Genomic DNA, 22,607 nt, shown 5'->3' on the forward strand with positions numbered 1-22,607 from the left:
AGACATATGTATTTATTCTACAGACATGGAAGTGGGCATCAATCCTCTCAGCTTCCCTCACTCTTTCCTCCTCATGGCTGTTCTGTTTCGATTGGTTGAACATGTGAAGGTACCTTTTCTATCCTGGAGCATGTTGCACTGTTAAAATATAAAGATCAGTTGGATATAAAAGTGTAGACAAAATGAGTCACAAAGTCTTTGTTGGAGTAGCAGCTCGACTTCTTTTTTTGTCTCTGAGATGTTCACAGGTGGGCTGTATGAACAGTACTCACCCCTGATTGTTTCTCTTGTTTAACTGGTTACACTGGCCAGTTTAGGGTTAAAAACAAGCCTCCATTCAGGTTTTTTTTTTTGTCAAATTCGTTCAGCATGCACTCGTTCAATCAAGCAACAGTCCAACCCTCTTTAAGCCCCCCTCTAAAAATGGCCGAAGAAAAGCTCCACACAAAGAAAGCAGAGTCAACAATATCAACTGAAGGCCACAGAGAGGTTATTGAACAAGAACTTGTTGAGATTGAGATTAGATTAGCAGTTTCCTGGTAACATCACTATCAGGTATATCTAGTTATTCTACAAAAGCAGCTCTGAAGGCAGGGCAGGGAACAAGGCTGACAAAGGTTTCAAAGTCTGTGGAAAAGACTGATAATAATGTACTACAAACTTCAGATCTACAAGTGGTTGTTAGTCTGTTCCAGTACCCAGGGCTCAGGTCAAAGTCCGCCTCCTGTCGTCTGTAGGTCCTGAAGTCTCCGGCAGCAGATCGCCTCCTGAAGAGGAGACTCCTTGTCTTCCTGCCTCTTTACTCAGAGGACCAACAGCATGAGGTCAGGTGGTTGTTCAGGCCACACACAGCGGTGGCACTGAGGTCCAGAGGTCAGTGTGTGGGCCGGGAGGGAGCGGTCGTACTTCACACCCTGGTGTGGCGACAGCTGTGGGAGGAGCCAGAGCCGGAGGCAGCAGCGCCGGACGGCGAGGACGGGTCGTCGTCGCTCGACTCGTTCTGCTCCTCTTTGTGGAGGCCGAGGCTGATGTGGCTCTGCAGGGCCGCCGGGGTCAGCCACTCCTTGGGCAGGCAGCTCTGCAGGAAGGGGATGCAGGAGCTGAAGTACGCCAGTCTGTTGACCCAGCGAGGGATCTCACGTCCACACAGAAGCTGAAAGAAAGCACAGGAAGCGATACCTTTAAACGCACTCGTGTCACATGATGCCTCAGTTATTTATAGTTGCAGTATACGGCAGTGTGAGACCGACCTCGGACAGCGAGGAGGAGAAGTGGTTGCAGTTTTTGTGCATTAGATGGTAGGCGTTCCCTTTGAACTCTTTCCCCAGCTCCTCCATGATTTTATCTATGTCGTCCTCTGTGAAGTCTGTGGTGCCCAACACGATGGCCTCCCTGTTCAACAGCAGAGAAGAGTCATATCAACACACTCATCTCCGCCACTAACAACAGCAGAGTGCGTTCCAACAGCGCTCGCTCACTTGAATTTGAACGTCTCTCCCAGTTCGGCAGCGTTGCCCGGGTTGATTTCGAAGATGCCGCTGAAAGGGTAGGGATGGCCGCCGTATGCGAATTCTGTGAGGCGGTGAACAAAGAAAAACACAGGTTAGCTCTGTAATTACACAGAAGGAAGCAATTAATCACAGACACACTACGCTTAAATCATTGGGCCCGGCTAATTACCGGCTCGGGCTTATAAAGGAAAACAGTGATGAACGGCAGGCTGGATACAGAGAGCTGAGTGGCCCTGCTTCACTCTGGCTCACAACCACAAATGTAACCGAGCAGTTTCTGACTTGTAGAGTTTTTCACCGTCATTAAGCTGCACACATATTTCAGGATAAAGGCCGGATCATCACATTACTCTGTGCTCAGGACCAATATTTCAAGGTTGCGGGGGTATAATGGATTCCAGTGATCTAGTTTTACGCTGGTTGGTGCCTCTATTTTCAAACCACACACACACACACACACACAGATGAGTCAGTGGTGACTCAACCCAGAGAAATGGGGTCATGTTATTAGCAACACAATTCCAGGTTCCATTTTTAAAAACCAGACTTCATGGGAGTCTGTGAAAAAGCAGCCTTGTAACAAATCTCAGCATCAGGCGGGGATGTTACTCCACACACACACACACACTCTTAAAGGAAAGCCCTGACTTACCTCTGCCGTAAATCTCAATGCCTGAGTGGAAGACTCCAATGCCCAGATTGGAAGTGTATTCATTTATCCAGTACTGCAGAGAGAGAGAGACACAAAGGGAGAGTCAGGAAGAAGAAACATGTCTTCTACAGTGTACAACAAGAGGAAGAGTTAAAGAGTTTGACAGCTGGCTAGCCTAGCTTATCTATTGGAAACTGGCAAACAAAATATACCTTTAAACCTACTTTAACTGGTGAACTGTAACATTATTATTAATAATAATTTAACAATATTTTAACTGTGAATGAAGGTCATGTTTATATTTTCCTATCCAGCAGCAGTAAACTGCAGACAGACACAGAATCCCACTTCTTTGCACCAAAACTAGTAAATGTGTGTCAACTTTTGAAGATAAAACAGAAAAACAAAAAGCAGATAGTGGGTGTTTTTGAGTTAAAGAGGCTTTACTGAGCTCTGTCTCTACACTCTAAACTGCAGGTTTATAATCAACTAACTGCATGAAAGTGGGATGTTTACTCCGACTTATCATATTTCAGCTTCATTTCTACACTTCTCAGTATTGTTCTGGGCATTTTAAGCACTTTTTAAGTATATTTGTGTTTTTTTTTAACAAATCTTAGCTTAAATGTGCTACTTTAGGTTGTTTCTGCAGGATGTGAGGATTTGTGTTCACCGTATTGCTTTATTTGTCCTTATTTTCTGTGATCCTGTAACACAACTGACCCCTAATGTAAAAAAAAACAGAACATATTTCGACTGTTTATGTATTTTCTGAAGTTGTGTGCAGTCAGAACCTTTTCAAAGACTACTGCTGACCTTGCTTTTACAACCCTCATTAATATACTGATTGATTCATTCCTCTACACTCATGTAACAGCGGGGGCATCCCAGCATGCACTGCGCAGAAAACTCCCCTTGAATAGATCCATCATGGCGCTGAATGACAATCCATCCCAGCCTTCCCACCTACCAGCCTGGTGGGTGTTGTTGTTTGGAGCCAGCCTGCCGGCCTACGCTGCAGCCGGGAGATAATTCATAAAAAGGGACCACGAGGCCTCCACCCACACCCCCACACCCTCAGACACCCCCGAGGAAACCTACTAAGAGCCATCCACACTGGCCCAGCTGTCCCCTATTAATAATGAAGCACCTTTCCGGGATCAGAGGAAAAAAATAAAAGCTCGTCCACCACCTCTTCTGGCGTCAGCAGCATCTGCTCATGTTGCTGCTGTGACCTCGACCCCGCTGCCTCTCTAAGATTTTGTCCTTTCACACCAGAGGTTGGACAAAAAAAAAACTTAGAACCAAAGCCAATGCTGAGATTCCTGGAAGGAACCCATCACCGAGGACGAAGTGAAACTCGATCGTGATGAAGCTTCTTCATGTGAAATGATGATGCACGCAGCCTCCTGCCCGTGTAGATACAGCAAGCATCAATACACACATCTACCAGTCACATCGATTTCACGCTGAAGATGATCGATTCATCATCATCATCATCATCATCATCCCTCCTGGCACGATTCACTACACTCATCCTCGCTGTACTTTAATTCTCAGCACAGTTAAGACTGACTCGCCGCCCTCATCATCATCTTCCCTCACTTCCATACACCCCCCCCACCCCCCCACCCACCCTGACCTGCTAAGTCTAAGACCACGGCTGGAATTTAATCAGCTGTTTGAGCAGCTGTCACTTCTGCAGTCACACCAAGGTCCTCATCTGTGAGAACGGCTTGAGGGTATCAAGAGAGCGCTGCAGGTCCCAAGCTGCACCTGGATCGGTCTGCAACTCCTCAACATAGAGAGAGAGTAACCGTGGAGACGAGAGCACTCGGTGAAATGAGGGGACCCAGTTTGAGAATGTAAAAGTGTTTTCTGTCTGCTGTAACAAATGAATGTATTTACACTGTACCTGTGTAGCACCAGAATCTTATATGTGCAATTTAAAGCTACAGTGCAGCACACGTCTCCCCCTTCAGGCAGTGAGAGTCATTACACAAGTAATATGTATATGTATAGTATAAGAGCTAAGCTAGCTTCGCTTAGGTGAGCGACAGAGAAAAGCATTAATGTTAAATATTCGACAAAAGAAACGAAAGGTTTCTGAACCGCTCTGTGAATTTCTGCAGCTTTTTCCATCTCTGTTGCACAGACACCAGATTTAAAGCTCATTTTTGTGTGAGCATAAAACAATTTATCTTCATGATGAATGTGTAATCTTACTTAATGAGTAGCGAGAAGCTCTGGAAGAATGATGGTTTGTAGTAACTGGTTCACAACAGTCCCAAAGGAAGCTGCTCGGCTGTAAAAACCGGGCTGTAGGCACGAGTCTGAATGAGGGACCTTTGTCCTCTGCTGATGTGTGTGTTTATGTGAATGCACATCATGTGAACAGGCACAGTGATGGAGGTCAGAGGGTGGGGGTGGCTCTGGACTGTGTTGCTTCATGCACTTTTTAAGCTGGTGTGTGACTACAAATAAAAAGTGAACTTACCATATCATACACGTTAAGAATGACAGGTTCATTGGCCATGGTTTACACCTGAGCTGGAAAGGCAAACCTCCTCGGACTCCACTCCTTCTGTAACGGCCCTCAGCAGCAGCTCCACACCGCTGTGAACTCACAGGGCCACACGGTGGACAGCAGGAGCGGCGGGGGGCCGAGGCTGGCTGCTCCTTCCACTGCAGGGCAGCAACAACATGAGCGCAGCTCTGCGCGTAAAACAAACAAACAAACAAACAAAGCAAAACGCAGCTGGAGCTCAGACAGATGTCATCATGGGAAGGTCAGGAAAGCGTGCAACCCAGATCCCAGCAGGTGCAGCAGTGGACGCGGCCCATCTCCGGTCTCCGGTCTGAGGAGGATCGATGTTGGCACGAGGTGTAGCCAAAAAAAAAATGTTTGCGTAAAAAAACAAAACAAAAAAGCAACCAGCGCAGCTCAGAACATCACATCAGGTGTGACGGGGTGATCCCACACAACGGGCCTGCACGAGTAGACATCTGAAGCCCTCCTGTCATCACGGGCGAAAAGGCGACAGCTAGAGCGGACCGATGTCGAGGCTGGAGGCGGAGTGCGGCCCATTTTCACACGGAGGATGATGGAAGCAGCTGCGGGAGAAGACTCCTGGGCCACGTCGGTTAATTACAGCTGATCGGGGAGTCGAGTTCAGCATCCCCGGCCGGTGCTGCTGCTACAGCTGGCCCGCGTCCAGCATCCTGTTGGTCGGGAGTGGAGCACAAACCTCCAGCACATGACTCCACCAGCAGCACCGATCCGCTTCCTCCGCCACCACCAAGAAGAGCTGAAAACGGGCTGGATGGAAGCCTTTCAGAGGTCTCTCATGAAGTCCCGCAGCAGCAGAGACGCGTCCGTGTGCCTGCGCTGATCATCCAGCTCCGGCTCTGCCTCTCTGCCTGATTACATCATAGTATCTGCCTCCAACAGCTGATGTGAGTCTGAGCCGCTGGTGGGAGTACAGCAGCACATTTTGTTACAAAAGACTTGACTGTTCCTGCTGGCAGCTTTAACAAGCCTCGTTTTACCTCCAGGCTTTAACACACTCATCCAAACACAAAGTCATTCTGTCTTGATTACTCAAGCGTGTATTTCACTGCACATAAATCAGAGCAACATGTTGACAACACACGGATTATCATCTATATAGATACAAAACAGGTCTTGGACTTTATTTTGATACTATAATATAAAACGGAAGTGTCCACTTTTACTTTGAAAATACAGGACAACATCCGGCGTTCCTCTAAGACTTGATAGATCCATGTTTGTTGTTTAAGAAATATGATTTAAAATGATTTTATTTTATGATTTTACTCATTGAGAGACATTTTAGAAGCTGCAGTTCATCTCCGCCTTCTCTGGCTAATGTATCAATCATCATATATCCAGTGTTTGCCAGGTTCTATTTTAAACTTTTAAACTCATCATGGTAATAAATTGTCATCATCTCCTGTGCTATCATTATCAGTATCAATTAAGGTTCTAATGTAGGGAGGCAATAATTCATTTATTGCCTAATTTATATGAAAGTGTTCCATTGTCTGGTCCAGGTGGGCAGAGCAGAGTCTACCTCAGTGTTGGCATGAACCTCGGAGAGGTAAACAGAGGTTCAACCATAAAATAAAAGCCTAATTTTAGCCTCAGACCCTGAGTCATCAATCAATACACACAGGTATTACTACAGGTGAATCCATGTAACACATTTAGACCCTGATCATTGATATAAATAATGAGTAAGAGGGAACCTAATACAAAAAAACCCTGCAGCACCCCCTTGAGGACAGAAACCAATTCAGGACAAATTTTTGTCAATCGCTTTTGACAAATCAAGAAAAAGTGATTTGATGTCAACATCTGAAGCCTGGGAGGGCTGAGGAACGAGGCAAATTAATGTAAGAGTCAAGTCAAAGGAGGCTCCATCAGTCAGCTGTCTGAAGCTGAAATAAACCTAAAATGCAACATCCTGAAGAACCACGTCTACATACTACAGCACAGAGAGAGAGAGAGAGAGAGAGAGCTGCTGCACAGAAGCTGAGGACACCATACATTCATAAAACCAAAGAAAAGGTCCTGAAAACACATCAGAAAGAGTTAAGACAAAAGGATTCAGATTAATCACTACTACAGCACACAAACAGTTAAAGTAATGAGGATATTGGGTCACAAGAAGATCCTGAACGCGAAGAACATTCCTTTTCAGACCCCATACACCAAAATACAAAACTACTGGCGTAGGAAGACCAGTAAAGAGGAAGTCATAAAAACAGAGAAGGCACATAAAGTATTCCTACAACAGAACTGAGAAGCTGTCAGAGACGCCAACACGTTTCAGCAATTTAAGTCTGACATGTTGAAGAAGGATGATAAATGTGGTAACTTATTAGTTACTCTTGGTGTTTGAGAAGACTGGGCACAAACAATTATGGCAACAAAGTGACTAATAATATTACTGAGCAGATTTACAAAACATAAGGGCAGCAGTGGCTCAGTGGTAGAGCAGGGTTGTCCAATAACCGGAGGGTTGGTGGTTCGATCCCAGCTCCTCCCTAGTCATTGTTGTGTGTCCTTGGGCAAGGCACTTTACCAGCACTGCCTCCAGTACACTCACTGGTGTGGCGCTCCTTGCTGGTCATTGTATGACACTGCTTGGCAGCCTTAAGCAATTTCTTAATTTATTAAAGTATCTAAAATGAAATAAATAAATAACTCTTGCCTTTATCGATGTGTAGAATCATAAAAAAAAACACACTCAGGTGAATTAAACATGGGTTTTAATGAGGCCTGGATGTCAAACACATAGTGTTGTATAATTTATTTAGTGCTTCTGATCAACTTTTCAGTCACATATTCACAATCCTGCGCAGCAGAGCGACATGAAATGTATTTACAGACACTGAACCTCACATCCAAGTCAGAGACGCTCAGGTGACCAGCCAGAGGTGGACAAAAACAAAAAAAAAAAAGACGACAAAACACACCCAGCATACACAACTCACTCCTTCACCTGCCCTCTGGCTGTTACTACAGGACTCCCATGATTGTGGCTAGTGCAAAAACAAAACAAACAAAAAACATGTAATGTTGCTGACAGCAACTCATTTCTTAGCTGCTTCTTGTTTTTTTTAGTATGAAGCTGTTGGTCCACCACACAGATAACAACTCATATTCACATCTTTTCTCAGCAGGAGGAGCGGTTTGATTGATTGTAAAAGCTGAACGTTTGTTAGCATGTTTGAGTTTTAAAGGTTCACCCTGAGTGAGCAGCCGACACTTTGCTGTTCAGAAATCCCATAAAAACACCAAAACCAACAGAAATCTGATACCTGCTTTAGTGACGTGTTGATCCCACACACACACAAACACACACACCTGCTGCCGGAAACACTCACAAGAACACTGGATGTGTATTAATCTGCAGCTTAAAATAGTCCCAAACAAAAACAAAGGCACTACTTCCCCTTGTTTGAGTAACATATGCTAAAAACTACAGTGAGAGTCAGGTGAGATGTTGTTCTGGTGTGTTTTAAGGCTTGGTTTTGGTCTTTTTATGAATTTATTTGACATAAAAAATACAGATTTAAGGACATATATTGGGCTGATTTTCATTTTGATCAACACAAGAAGCGATATCCCTTCGAACGGACAGATAAAGGCACTCGAAACGTTTCCCACCGGACCACACAGCTCCTCCCATCATTCTGTGCAACAGTGCAAAATGAAAATCAAACCCAGTCGTGTGAATTTGGAATGTACAGCAGCCCCCCCCAACCATCAGACAGATCGGCCATTCAGTCACAGACTGAACACAACGCAGCCTTTCAGTGGGAGAATAGACTCTGAAGCGTGCGTCAGCCTGGCTCAAAGATTTAAACCGTTTTGTGCGGAGCTCAGCCCAGCAGCAGGAATGTGCACATCCTTCTCCTCATTAACATCTCAAGGTGGCGAGAAAGCCTCCTATTGCATAGGAAGGGTGTCAAGAAGCTACCGTTAATCACATAACACACAAGAATATGGAAAAACGCATCAGTGACACCGACACCTGCTAATCAAAAACATAAGGTCTACAGTTTCCACTTGGTTTCCCTCTTTTTTCTCTTCTTTGGCGTTTAGCAAAGTTTGTTTGATCTTAAAATAACACAGACGTCACCGGGCTACTTTAAAAAAAAAGTGCTTTCCTATTTCTGGCGAAAATAAATGAATGCTAGCACCGCCGCGACTCCCGCTAACGCTGTCAGCGTTCCCCAAAAAGACGCAGCAGACTGGTGATCGGGTTGTGGGCTTTTTGGTCCGTTTATGTGACGTGGCAGCTGCAAGAAAACACAGAACAAGAAAAGTTACTCTGACTCCGTCGGCTCAGCTTTACTGTCAGTGTCAGCATATCCGATCGGAACTGTACTGTTGATGAGGTTTCACCTTTTTTTTATAGCTGTGATTTGATGATGGTTTCAAACTGAACCATACAACACAGCAGGGATGAAATACTGAATGGGCCTACTGAGCCCAGGCCCAGGGGACCAAGGGGGGGGGGGGGCCCTGATGGCAAAGCCTGTGAACTACTATGTTATCCAAACTGTATTACAAACTCCCATTTCATCCGTCCTGATATGGTTTTAGATCCATGTAGCCAAATAACACTGGTTATGTTATATGATATAGCTTCATAGGGCCCCTCGATCCAGTAACCTGTGATTTTCTATGTCATATGTGTTAATAGAACCTACATCATAGGTCCTGTTGGGTGATTATATGCACACCTGGTTGTCCTGCAGGGGGCCATTTTTCCTGTCTAGGCCCAGGTCCCCATTAACTCATAATCTGTCCCTGCAACACACATGATGCATTCACGGACCACTGAAAAGTTAAAGGTCCGATCTAAGAATAAAAACAACAAAAAAGACCACATCACCAGCAGTTTGCCAGACTTCTATTTTACACATAGACCCTTCAAAATATGTGCAAATCTGCGAGGAGTTATTCCTAACATGTCAAATCTGTGAAGGGGGGGGGGGGGGGGGGGGGGTTATGCACACAGCAAAACTACAGAGATCAAAGTGAGCTCTCTGTTTGGAAGTGAAAAGGCTCTTAAAGAGCCCACAGCACCTCCCAGTGTCAACATTTCCAACTCCCTGAGCTCAGGCAGGAACTTTATGCATGTGTATCCCTAGAGTTAACCTGCATAAACACCGTTTCCAGATTTTTTAAAAAAATCTTATGATGATTTTATCCACATATATGTATTTGTCTCCTACCTTTTTCAGTACACGGAGCTCCACGTCCTCCCCGGCTGTTCTGAACAGCTCCACCACAGCTTTGTGTGTCCGATCCTCCAGAGTGACCCCGTTTATCTGCCGCATAACAGAAACCTCATCATCACTCCTGAACTGTGCCTGGGCTACAGTTCATTATTATTTTATCACAGGCACAGCTTCTGTATTATAAATAATCAGAAACTGTGTCTCCTTCTTTATGAATGTCAGTGTTTGTTACCGCCAGGATCTTGTCTCCTTCTTGGAGTCTCCCATCCAGCGCTGCTGCTCCATCTTCTTTTATTTTAGACACGTATATACCACTGTCATTCACCACATACTGCTGGTCCACGCCTCCTACTATATTGAACCCCAGGCCTAGAAGGAGACACAGGTTAAATTCAATAAGTCCAGCTGGTTAGCAGGGCAGAGGCTGCTCTTCCAATCACAACATTTATCTCAATGGATCAAAGTACACTGCTACTCACACCAGTCCCCCACATGTTACATAACGTGTAAACCACTCATTACTCTCACTTTCAGCTGAATAACCCGCAGATTTTAACACAGAAAGTATGACAGGCCGAGCACTGATGTCAAAAAAGTGCATAAATGTTTATTTTCATGATTAAACTGAGCTGCTAAAGCTAAGACAGCGTCCACAGCTCAGCTGCTCTGCTGGTAATACACGGCCACACACAGCGTGACGAGGCTTTGCTTATAATTATAAGCAAATTAGCCTTTAGCTTCAGGACACACACACACAGTAGTAGCTTGACAGCGTTGATTTTTTTTTGCTGCTACGTAGCAAGCTAGCTGCGCTAACAGTCCGTGCTAACAGCTTGTACAAAGTTATCTTCTTACCGGCCGGTCCACGCTTCAGTTGAATGGACACCACGTTGGGTGAGGAGTGCAGGGAGCCGTTCATGGTGTCAAGACGCCAAATGTTTAAAAATAAGTGAACGGAGAAGAAGGCAGAAACTATTTATCTGAAGGTGAACTCATTGAGGAGTTTCGATTTGCTTCCTCCGGCGCAGATGGAAGTTGGAGCTGCGGCGCCCCCTGATGGGAGGAGAAGGAACTGCAGGCCGACCTTTGAATTACACAGTGTACCGATGATAAACAAAGGGACTAATAAAAAGACTGCGTTACTATTGACTTTAATGTGTCAAGGAATTTGTCGAGAGGTGATTCAATCAGTGCAAGAAAAAAACCGTCCAGGAATATATTTCTGCTGTTATTTAGCCTCATCTTTAAAGGAGTAGTGCAAAAATGTTAATGCATGGTTGTTACTTAGAGAGAAATAAGATTGTTTATGAACATTTAAAGTCCATCTTTGATTGTTTCTTAGATTTGCATGTATTTATAAATAAATTCTACTTTTAAGTCTTAGCTCATAAATAGATATGGAAATGATTCATATGTATAATGTACAAAAACTCGTTAAGTTTAGCTTAAATCAGACTGGTTACTGTTTTAAACTGTGGATACACAATTTTATTACAAGCATCTGAGCTTTAATGTTTTATATGTGAAAATCTTACAACGTGAATTTACTGTAAAGACTTCAGGAGATCCTTAAGTGCATTAGCTGTAGCATACACAATGTTTTAAATACACTTTTTTATTTACTGCAAAGATTTGGCCTAAAACTAAACCGCAAACATGTGTCAGGAAGTTGTACGACAGGTTAAAGGATACTTTAAGGTTCAGAGGTTCAGCCGCGTCCAACATGAAACCAAGAGGAAAACCAGTATTTTTGTTTGTTGCCCCTTTTATTTATCATCTCAAAATACTGAACCACTGTTATCTTTGGCAACAAATCAGAGCCTCCCATCATTCACTCCACATTCTCTCTCATTTTTTTTGCAGTTACAGATTTGACTTCAACATGAAATCATAATTGTTTAAACACAATGTGCTCCAGTCTAACACCTCCACAGCCTGACTACTGAAGAAAGGGAGGGTGGGGTGGGCTCAGAGTCACTGATATAAATACAGTTTAGGAAACTTCATCATTGTCTGAAAGGCCATTGAGTCATGGAGGGCTGGCTAGCACTGAAATAAGACCATGAAAAGGGGGTTTTCAGCATCACGCTCTCATGCATTACAAAGGCTCACCATGCTCCTGGTATAACGGACAGAACATGGAACATACATGTAAACAAAAACACAGCTAGTACTAGTGGAAAGTAAGTGAAATGTTTGGGGCACTTTTAAACTTTGCGTACAATCTTTTCATTGATTATAAATTAGCTTTTCATTAAAACATGTCATTCATTACTGCTGACTACTGCCATAAAATATTATTGAGTGGCTATAAAATGAAATCATCATCCAGAAAAAGAAGAAAAAAAAAGGATTATAGCGTGCAGATAGTCTGCCGTCTGCACTAAGATGAATGTGCCGCGTGGGGATCGATTGCACTTCGCTGACTACGGTGCCTCAAATATTCCATCAGAGTATTTGAATTCAAATTTCAAATACAGCGGTGAAGTGTCATGTGCGGGTATGTGGATCAGCCGCAGACTCAGATCATGCTCGGGGCCGCGCTGTACAGGACCACATCACCGACCACTCTCACCAGGGTCACCTCTTCCAGCCCTCCGGTTCTGTGCTCATACTCCAGCAGGTGAGTGCCGTCCACCGCCACTTTGAACATGTCCTCCTCCACCAGGATCTTCAGCTGCACAGACAGCAACACAGTGATGAGTCTCTTAATATTCATCTTAAATTACACGGCAATGGGCTGAAAAACATAAAACAACTTCCTGACATTTTTACACCAAACATGTGCCATATGAGTCCATAATCGGGCAGCAGTGGCTCAGTGTACCAACTACCAAGTGTCCAATAATCGGAAGGTTGGCGGTTCGATCCCAGCTCCCCTAGTCATTGCCTATGAATGTGTATAAATGAATCGGCAGTGGTCAGAGAGGCCATAGGTGCACCTTGGCTACATCTGTAGTTTACTACTGCCACTGTGTGAATGTGGTGTGAATGAATAATGCGTCTGTAAAGCGTCTTTGAGTGTCCTAGAAAAGTGCTGTATAAGTTCGATGTATTATTATTATTATTATTATTATTATTATAAAAAGCAGCATGTAACACTCCTGATTACTGCTGATACTGAAAAACACAAATCTTGAAGAGTGTGTTTGAGAATGGATGTTCTAGCTGGAGGACACCTCCACTGCAAAACTCAATATCTGACCCGTTTCTTCATTAAAAGCAACATAACTGTCAAGAGTTTTCTGTGGATTTAGACACCTGTTGACCCGCCTGCTGTGTCAGGTGAACCCAGTATTTACCCATGACTAACTGAATGACATGGAAACCACTTGATGATTATCTTATGTGACACATAGGACCAGTGTGCTAGAGAACACACCCTAGAGCTGTAAAACTTCACAGTTACATAAACTTTTTACCTCAAAACGGTGCCCTGAGGCAAACGGGAAGCCTCCTTCCCGCTCCTCTGGGCCCCAGTATCCACCGAGGTTTGAGTTCCTGACGACCGTTTGCTCGTTAAATCGTGGGTTGAAGTGAAAGACGACGTCTGAACCTTTGATGAAGTCAACATTGAACCTTCAACAAAAACACACACACATAAAAATCACCCTACAATTATATTCAACAGCTTATTTTCAGTTGTAATTGTGATTATAAAGAGACAAAAGAGTTGTGAGAAAGTAGAGAATATCCGGCCCAGACTTGGGTCATACCTGTCTGCACCAGGAAGCGGCTCCCCAGTTATTGTGATTAAAAGTCGTGGCATGATTCCTGCATGAAGTGGAAGATCATACGGCACCATCTGCAACAAATATTTACACGTTACTCTATTTAGAAAGACAATAGATTTCTCATTGTGTTTGTGTTGTGTGACAATACACACAGTCAGTGTTTACCCTGTTATCAGGGGCTGAAATACCATCAGTCACATTTATTATAACTAATACCTTAAAGTCGTTAATAAGCAGCAACGTAAATAATAAAGGAAGAAATATTATTTAAACCCCAGTGCATATTCTTACTGCAACACCCCAGTGAGTCATTATCTCCATTTGTCATTTCAACACTTCTTATGTAAGTCACAAAACATTTTTGGTATTTTCAGCACGACTGTAAAAATTGAACAAAATGTCAGAAAACAAAATACTTTTAATTTTAATGATGTACAGACAGAGGAAGACAGGAAGGATTTCATCAGAGATTATAAAGGTTATAATTAATGTGCGAAACATGGGTAGAGTGGATCATATTGCACTGAATGAAAACATCACATACAGCAGATTGAACACGGCCTTCATATGTTTACTGTGTGTTATGAATATGTTCAGTCTTTGGCATTAATCAAACCACATGTTGATTCTGGAAGGGATGTCCATGTCCGACTGAAAAGTTGAGCTCATTGCTTTCAATAAAATGGTGGGTTATATCTGGGCTGAAAGACAAAAATACATTTTTCAGAACTACTTTTGAATATTTAGCAATTCTGATTTAAATGTTTATTATGTTTGCTTTGCACCACAGCAGAGCCCAAGAGGTAGAAATTTTAAATATTGCTGTAGAGGCTAGCTGTCTGTCTACCACCTGAAGTATTATGTCAAAAAGAGATGCTCCACTCCCCACCAGAACCGACCCCTTTAGGACAGGAATGCAGCAAGCAAGCAATATAATATGTGTTGAAAGTGGTACTACTTACCAGTGTGCCTCCTGGAGCGGCAGGCCCACCATATGGACCCATAGGCCCGGGACCAGGGCCAAAGGGGCCAGGAGCAGGAGGGAAGCTTCCACCTGCAGGTGGGCCCCATGACCCAGGTGGTATTGGAGGAAAGCCACCGGCAGGGAATGCAGGGAAAGAGCCGGGTCCGGCCGGAGGAGGGAAGGCACCAGGACCTCCGGGTCCATACATGTCATTTCCTCCTCCTGGTACAAAAGGCACATTAGGATAAGGCCCAGGTGGAGCTCCGGGGCCAGAAGAAAAGGGTCCAGCTGGATAAGGGACAGGGCCTCCAGGAAGTTGCCCTGGAGCTCCTTCAGGTGGATACTGCCCAGGAAACTGCCCAGGAGCTCCAGGGCCACAGGGGAACTGCCCTGGAGCTCCTGGTGCGGGAGGATATTGTCCAGGTATCCCAGGACCAGGAGGGAACCCTCCAGGTGCTGACGGAGGTCCTGGATATTGTCCTGGTGCTCCAGGACCTGATGGAAACGGGAACTGCCCTGGTGCCCCTGGGCCAGATCCACCACCAAAGTCACCCGGAGCTGAGGGCTGGGTGGGAGCTCCTGGGGCTGAACCAGGCCATCCTGGGTTTGTGGGGGGAGGAGGGTTGCTGGCTGGGGCAGTTGGATTAGTGTTGCCTATTTTCCTCGCCTGGCTTGGGGTGTCATCTCCTAAAGCGTCAGACAGCTACGGAAGAGAAAGCAAAAGTGACTTCCTGTACAACGACACATCTGGTTAACCCCCGAGAAATCAAAACACCACAGAATGATGTCAGTGTGCCCTCATTTGAACTCACCGAGAAATCTGCCATGATCTGAAAAACAACACAGACACAACTTTCATCAGCTTTATTTGGAAGTTATAACAACCATTACAACAAGCTGTCAGGCACTGTGGGCATGTCACACAGAAGCAATGAGTAATAGCAGAGTAAATGTTTCCATCCTCGGGAGAACCATTCTAGCAGAGTGCTAACAGCTCCACCTAACTTAACCATTAGAACAAAAACCGACACACATGCTACTCCACACTGCGCAGGCTGCAGCTGTTAAAATCAACTGCTTTTACAGAGTTGGATACTGACCTAGCTAACAGCAGCTAACTGTTAGTTAACGCTGGCTCGTTTGGTTTAGTTTTAGCTTCAACGAGTCTGAAGAAATCAAAAAGAAGTGAAAGCTTCTTTAATTGTTATGCTCTACCTCGCTAGACGATGGACTCCTCTCGAAAGACGGTGACGGTTAATCCAGCTGTGGAGGCCAGCTAGCAGCTAAATTAGCTATTAGCCGAGGAACACAACTGAGAGCTAACGCTGGCTCCGCTCTGACAACTACAACTCTTGAAAAGGAAGCACGCACACGCGCCTCACAGATGACGTATTCTGAAGGGCGGGCGCGTTCCTGAGCAAACACACACATGCACACGCACGTAAGCGTCCGTACCTGCTATATTTGTGAGGACACAAAAAAAACACAAAACGGCTAAATCTCACCCGAACCCGGACCACCCAGACCCACATGTAACCGGAACATTCCAAACAAGCCTCATCCTCAAATCAGCCGTTTAAATTTATTTTAAAAACAGTCGCTGCCATGATGTAAATCTCTTCTAGGTCCTCACAAAGATAGAACTCACACACAAATGCCCTACTACAATAAAGCGAGTCATAAAAATCAAGGAACAAAAAGCAAAAGACACTAAAACAAGATCATAAAAATGGAAAATGATTAGTTATTATTAAAAAATATAAAATATGATACATAATAAACATATAGAATAATAATAACTTTTCTAAGTTATGTAGAAACGTCACATTACATACATAAAATAAACTAAAATATGCATAATTTAATATATTATTTCTTCTTATTATTATTTTTTATGAAAGGATGCAGTAAATAGAAATATAGATACATTATGTCATTACAAGGTTATTATTATTTAAATTAAACACAACTCTAATGGGTAATTAAATAATTATGTCCCAACGTTATGTCTTATTCTCTAACTTAAGTGAGAAATAAACAATTATTACATGGTAATAAGCACCAGAGACAAAGATGATATTTCCTCTAATAGTAGGGTTTTTTTAATACTTGGTAAATATGGTGAAATGTATTTGTAATAGTGTTGGATAGACGGGAGCGCAGAGATCCGTGGCTAAGTTTTGAAGGAGGGGGCGCCTGTATGGGAATAATGGGATTGGTCAAAGCAGTCACAAGATGATGTGAGGTGAAAAAACAAAAAAACATTGAAAGCGTCCCTGCCATTCAGAGCAGCAGCTGCAGCTTCAGGGAGATTTCAACTCTACAACAATGGTGAGTTCCGGACTCTACCGGCGACCATTTACTCCTTATCTTCGTTTCCGCGTTTTAATCGCTTGTTCTTAATAAATGTGAAGTTTCACGGACTAGTGAGAAAAAGTAACATCGCAGATTTGCTAGCGTTAGCCTGTTAGCATTAGTTCCACCCTCTGTCCATTGCGTCTGCGTCAAGTCAGTCAGAAGAGGAACAAACTGTTTCCGGCTTGGACTTTCAAAATAAAATCAGTGCCGTATATTGTGTTGATGAATTTAAAGAAAACTCTACAAGTCCAGGTGCCTTACTTCAAATATATTGTGTTGTTATATACTTTATTTATTTAATACTGTCAGATGGCGTATGTTTTTCATAATAACGTTCTAAAGCATGATCAATAACATTATGTGTGCCACAGTAATTCCCTCAAAATTGTGCAGATACCTAAACAAAATTAGAAAACTGTGTTAATGCAGATATATTTAGTTTTGTTTGGTATAAAACAACTCAACACTCCTAGTTGTAAAAAATAGACATTATCATAAATATAACACACTGTTCACTACAGCAGAGTTTTAGTATAAAAATAGTAGTTACATAATACTCAACTTATTACTTCACAAAGTGGATGCAAGCTAAATAGTACACTGAAAACTGATTTTCTGACATCTATTAAGCAAAAGTACTCCAAATGAATGCTTTTAGGTGTTGCTGTGAGTCATGCATGATTGTAAAGAATATCTGGCCTTATTGGTTAACTGTTTTGAACGTTGCTTTTATTTTGAAGGCGCAGCTGCCGGTTTCCTGCACATGCGCGCCGCTGTCTTGACGCAGCGGCTCGGGCTGATGTGTTTGAACACGTCTGGCTCCGGGGAGCTGCCTCCACGCTAGCTCGCCTGCTGTGTCGTGATGTTTGCCCCCGTGGGGTTTTCACTGCGTGTCATGACAGCTCGACTCTCTTCACCGCTCGTCAATGTTACGGCGACGTTTCTTTTCTTATCTCCTTCGTATTAACCACACAGTTTGAGTTCACTGGCTTCTTCTCATTTCCGGGATGAAGCTAGCTGTCAGTGACCGGAGGAATTTAACCCAGAAGTACAACCTGTGGCCAACCTCCGGCGCGTGACAGCCACGGCCCATCCTTTAACCGTGCATCCTGTTTTTCAAGAGTCCCACACAGACACTCTAGACTTAATCTGAGGAGCTCTGTGCCTGAGCTCAGTGAAATCCTGACTCCCACCAGCCATCTGCTCAGGAAGGTGTAATTATAGAATTCTGTCTGCAGAGACTCTTGGAGACTTTATGTCTTTGTAATGGAGTTATGTAACGTTAGACATGACACCCGCTCAGAACAATGGAATCCTGCATTGTTTTCTTCCCGGATTAAAGCATGTGGGTCATTGAGAATTGTAGTGGTGCACACTCTCACACAGAGAAGCCTCACCATTAAAGCTCACTAATCATCAAGAGACAAACCAGGAAGAACTAGTTCACGCCACAGAAAACCAAAGGCCTCCCCACAAATCTGCACACACACACAAACGAGAGCTGCAGTCTGTGGGCTGCAGCTGCCTCTGATACACATGAGCCCTCTGCACACGAAGCAGCAGATGTATTCAGATCTCCTATTGATTTGAAAATGACAAATCAATTACTAATATGTCCAATACTTCCGCCCTAGAAAGGCAGACAACAGGAGTGAGGGGGAGGTTTCTGTACATTTATTATATATGTATTATATATGCAGCTAATGTGTGCATCCCATACAGAGTTAAGAGTTAAAATGGATTGATGGATTTGCATTAACCCCTTTCAGAGTGAATCACTGGTGGTCTGTGATGTGGATGAAGAGCTGGTTAAAAAGCTGAGGGAGTTCCGTTTCCGGAAGGCGACCAACAATGCGGCCATCGTCAGTAAGTCACCAGGTCACCAGGTCACCCTGTATGACTATGTGCCATCTAAAATTCTAAATAAATATTATGAATTAATATGAATGAAGTGAGTGTACTTCTATTCTGACTCCTGCCTGTCTGCTGTGATTTCATCACACATTTAAACGCTGAGGTTGTGACCGAAAATCACAAAAGCCTGATGTCATCAAGAGAAGCCTGATAATTATTCAAATAGGGTCTGTGCTGAAAGACAAAGAGAAGCAGCAGCAGCAGGTGGTGTGAGTATCAGACAGAGTATCATGACTGAGCGCAGGCTTTATCCTCCACCATCTCTGGATCAAAATGTCATCTCAGCTGAACGGGATTAGCCGTGTGTTCGCACGACACGACTCAAAGTCACGCTCACCTTTTACACCAAAAACTACATGACTGTTTCTGTCCTTCTGTGCCCTTCAGTGAAGATCGATAAGGACAAGCAGCTCGTCATTCTTGAGGAAGAACATGAGGTAAGATTTATGATCCACTCTGTTTTAACTTGTGCATAAAGTGTAACTAAAGGTGTTCCATCTGTCCTTTTTTAGGATATTTCTCCTGATGATCTGAAGAATGAGCTGCCAGAGAGACAGCCGAGATATCCTTTTAATGGATCACCTGCTTTATGTTATCATTAACAGCAGTTATCTGAAGGGTTAATCAGTGTCTCCTAATGTGAAACACGTGACTTGTCCTTAGCACTGGGAACATTTGTCGTCTACAGTTATAAGTACCAGCATGACGATGGACGTGTGTCTTATCCCCTCTGCTTCATCTTCTCCAGCCCAGTGGGTAAGAACATCTCTTTATGACTTTATACTGTAAATCTGAGTGCAGCACTAAAGAGACGACTCATTTTTTTGGGCAGGTTGTAGACCAGAGCAGCAGATGATGTACGCGGGAAGCAAAAACAAGCTGGTGCAAACTGTGGAACTGACCAAGGTGAGTGGAGTCATGCTCCTGAGTACTAGGTGTTCATACTGCAGCATTGTAAAGCTTGTGCCATACTCCACGGGAACAGAGAACTCGCTCCACGCTCCACGGGTGGTATGAGTAAATAAGTTCGTTTCGGCACTGAGGTACCATACTCCACGAGACGTGTGTGTGCAGAACTCCTCATACGGCCCTCCCACTGCAGCGCACATCACACACAAAAGGTTGACAATGCAGTTGTATTGTAAATTGTGAGCACAGTCGTGGTTACCTGGCCTAACGAGCTGATAATGTTCAGGGAAGAGGGCGCACAGCATGACAATAGATAGAAGATCAGTGTAGCCGACTGTAGCAGACCTCTGCTCTGTGTGAGTTTAACTCTGTGAACGTGTGGATGACTGTCTGCAATAATACATCCCGTCTCCCGGTGTTTAATGTGCGTCCAGCCACTGTAAAGCCGTGATGAATACTGGGATTAATTTTTATCGCCACCTTTTGGACAGACGCTCTGTCCATCGTCGCTGTACTTCCTCCTTCTGTCTGTGTGTTCTGCACCAGAAGAAGCTCTTGCGCTTCACCACATTCATCACGCCCACTAAATTCTGACCAATCACAGAATTGTTCTCGCACAGCACTGAGAGAAAAAGTTCTGCCCGGGCCATGTGTCTGCGAGAGCTGCAGAACAGGCGCTCCGACAGAAAAATGATGTCATTTTGTGGGCGGAACGTCGGCAGCGAGGAGCGAGTTCTCTGTTCTCGAGTCTGGATCCAGCTTTAGAGACAATGAATGCAGAGTTATTGCAGTATCTGCAACATAAAAGTAAGAAAATCACATTATGTGCCACAAATGCTAGCATGCTAAACTTAGCAGAAGCTTTTAGCTAAAAGCACAATGCTGCTAATAAAACTGCATACTCTTCATCTGTCCATGGGTCAATGTGTGCATCCTCAGCTATTAACAGGAGGCAATATGCACATGAACAGAAGGGGGCAGTGTGAGGGTAGTAAGAGGACAGTAAAAGAAGCACACAGGGTTCAGCGGTAAGCTGTCGATGTTCTCTTACAGGTGTTTGAGATCAGGAACACAGAGGACCTGACGGAGGAGTGGCTGAGAGAGAAACTTGGGTTCTTCCGTTAAGGCTGCTTCACGCGGACGTCTGGGATGTGAGGAGGAACCAGATCGCACAACTCGTGTGGACGAGACCGTTTCCCTCCTCCCTGTACCAGGCCTGGTTTAAATGGTGTTTGCTGTGCTCGGTTTTAGGCTGGCGCACTGAAAACACTGTTTGATGCAGGTCTACTTTTGTCCCCCGTACACTCTCTCCATGTGCCAGTTACTATGTGTCTGTATTGGATTAACACTCCCCTAGCTCTTGAAGTGAACAGAGATCGTACTCACCATCCGCCCTGTCGCCACATGTTCATTCAGGAGAATTTCGAGGCATTTTAACAACACGTTCTTTTTCCTGAAGACGTTTACACTGTTTTTTTTTTTGGCCCCACCTTTTATGTTTATGTCTGTAGATCTTTCTGGTGTATGTTTGGTTAGAACTTTATAACATTCTTTTCCTTTGGCTATGAAAAACAAACCTCCTGCCAGAACCTCTGAACAATCCGCTGCAATCCAGAGAATCCATTCAGTGTTCAGCATAAGGGCATTTAAATCAGAACGACAAATTAACACTAATATTTCTGATGTGTGGCACCGTCTCCTGGCTGGCAGGAGCCCCTCAGTGGTGCTTATGTTGATGCAGATCTGACCCTGTTAGTCACGCCTCTGTTTAGAGTGGGAACGAGCTGCATCATTTCTACAACACTACAGGAAACATTCCAGACGAACATTCACACACACAGAACCTCTGACAGGGTGCCGCCACCTGCCCTCCGCTTCATCTGCCGAAGTGGGTTACCCTGTCTTTAGGGAGATTGTTTAGCTTCTACTGTTTATGAATGTCGTGCTTGATTCTGACATAAAGCCGCTTTGATTGCTTTGTGGCCGTCGTAGCCGTTTTAACACGATGGCTGCTACTACTCCACACGCCAGCTGTGCTTCATATTTTTTGGTGGGTGAGTAACTGGGCCAGTTAACATTCGGCACACAGGATGCTGAGATGTGTTTTTGTCTTAAATCTTCAGCGCTGTCTGTATTCTGCAACACATTTAAAGATGGAATCATGACTGACGATGACAATAAAGTCCATTCAATGGAGGAGGCAGACTCCCAGGGAACACCGGGTCGTGCCGATTTCAGTTCAGTAAAAATGTGACCACTGCTCTTTTTTCTGCTTGAGAACTGGCTGCCACCATTAAATCTTTCTGTGCTGGAGCACACAGTCAACCAAAACAACACACACGTGTCACGTTGTTAACTCTCTGCTGTCTTCATCATGCCCTAAAAAAAAAGGAAGACTTCAGCTTCCTGCTGAAAATCCTCTGAAACAGCATTCCAACCAGTGCAGCACACTTCAAGTGGAAATCAGTTGCTAATGCTTAAAGGATTAGCAGCTTTTATAACAGCAGGGGGACCAGCTCAGTGTAAAAGCTACATGAAAAGAAATGTGTTGCAGACGATGCAGACTGATTATCGGCACAAATAAATTCCACGTCATCAGCGTCGCGGCTATGATCGGAAAAAAAAATGCACATAAGCCAACAGCCAAGCCTACCAGACCACTGCCGTGTCTTACAGCATCATCTCCATGTCTGTTTGAAAAGGTCAGAGATGAAATTGTGACAGAGAAATGTTTGTTGACGGAGACTGAAGATGTTTTTTTTTTTATTATTATCTGAAATTTTCCC

The 22,607-nt window shown here is 44.1% G+C and overlaps 4 protein-coding genes across 5 annotated transcripts; 1 reads left to right on the forward strand and 3 right to left on the reverse strand.

Moving 5' to 3' along the window:
* Nucleotides 1-248: 248 nt before the first annotated feature.
* LOC114427613 (deubiquitinase DESI2) lies at nt 249-5,177 on the reverse strand. The gene is made up of 5 exons (XM_028395781.1): nt 4,661-5,177; nt 2,164-2,236; nt 1,479-1,572; nt 1,251-1,392; nt 249-1,153 (listed from the first exon to the last, which is right to left on the reverse strand). The coding sequence occupies exons 1-5, from the start codon at nt 4,697-4,699 to the stop codon at nt 908-910; spliced, it is 594 nt and encodes a 197-aa protein (XP_028251582.1). The 5' UTR covers nt 4,700-5,177; the 3' UTR covers nt 249-907.
* A 2,307-nt stretch (nt 5,178-7,484) lies between these two features.
* Nucleotides 7,485-10,990, reverse strand: synj2bp (synaptojanin 2 binding protein). Its single transcript, XM_028395788.1, has 4 exons — nt 10,798-10,990; nt 10,175-10,311; nt 9,937-10,032; nt 7,485-8,994 (listed from the first exon to the last, which is right to left on the reverse strand). The coding sequence occupies exons 1-4, from the start codon at nt 10,859-10,861 to the stop codon at nt 8,863-8,865; spliced, it is 429 nt and encodes a 142-aa protein (XP_028251589.1). The 5' UTR covers nt 10,862-10,990; the 3' UTR covers nt 7,485-8,862.
* A 699-nt stretch (nt 10,991-11,689) lies between these two features.
* lgals3a (lectin, galactoside binding soluble 3a) lies at nt 11,690-16,014 on the reverse strand. Of its 2 annotated transcripts, XM_028395771.1 has the most exons (7): nt 15,856-16,014; nt 15,453-15,470; nt 15,052-15,343; nt 14,639-15,006; nt 13,659-13,747; nt 13,365-13,521; nt 11,690-12,619 (listed from the first exon to the last, which is right to left on the reverse strand). In XM_028395771.1, exons 2-7 carry the CDS (start codon nt 15,465-15,467, stop codon nt 12,464-12,466), a joined length of 1,077 nt encoding a protein of 358 aa, XP_028251572.1. In that variant the 5' UTR covers nt 15,468-15,470; nt 15,856-16,014; the 3' UTR covers nt 11,690-12,463. The 2 variants fall into 2 exon arrangements, with proteins under 2 accessions (XP_028251572.1, XP_028251571.1); XM_028395770.1 differs by having other exon boundaries at nt 14,639-15,343.
* An 860-nt stretch (nt 16,015-16,874) lies between these two features.
* Nucleotides 16,875-22,607, forward strand: gmfb (glia maturation factor, beta). Its single transcript, XM_028395787.1, has 7 exons — nt 16,875-16,971; nt 18,768-18,864; nt 19,300-19,349; nt 19,425-19,474; nt 19,586-19,668; nt 19,745-19,818; nt 20,875-22,607. Exons 1-7 carry the CDS (start codon nt 16,969-16,971, stop codon nt 20,944-20,946), a joined length of 429 nt encoding a protein of 142 aa, XP_028251588.1. The 5' UTR covers nt 16,875-16,968; the 3' UTR covers nt 20,947-22,607.

The sequence above is a fragment of the Parambassis ranga genome, chromosome 22, assembly GCF_900634625.1.
Source record: "Parambassis ranga chromosome 22, fParRan2.1, whole genome shotgun sequence".
NCBI classification, from domain to species: Eukaryota; Metazoa; Chordata; class Actinopteri; family Ambassidae; genus Parambassis; species Parambassis ranga.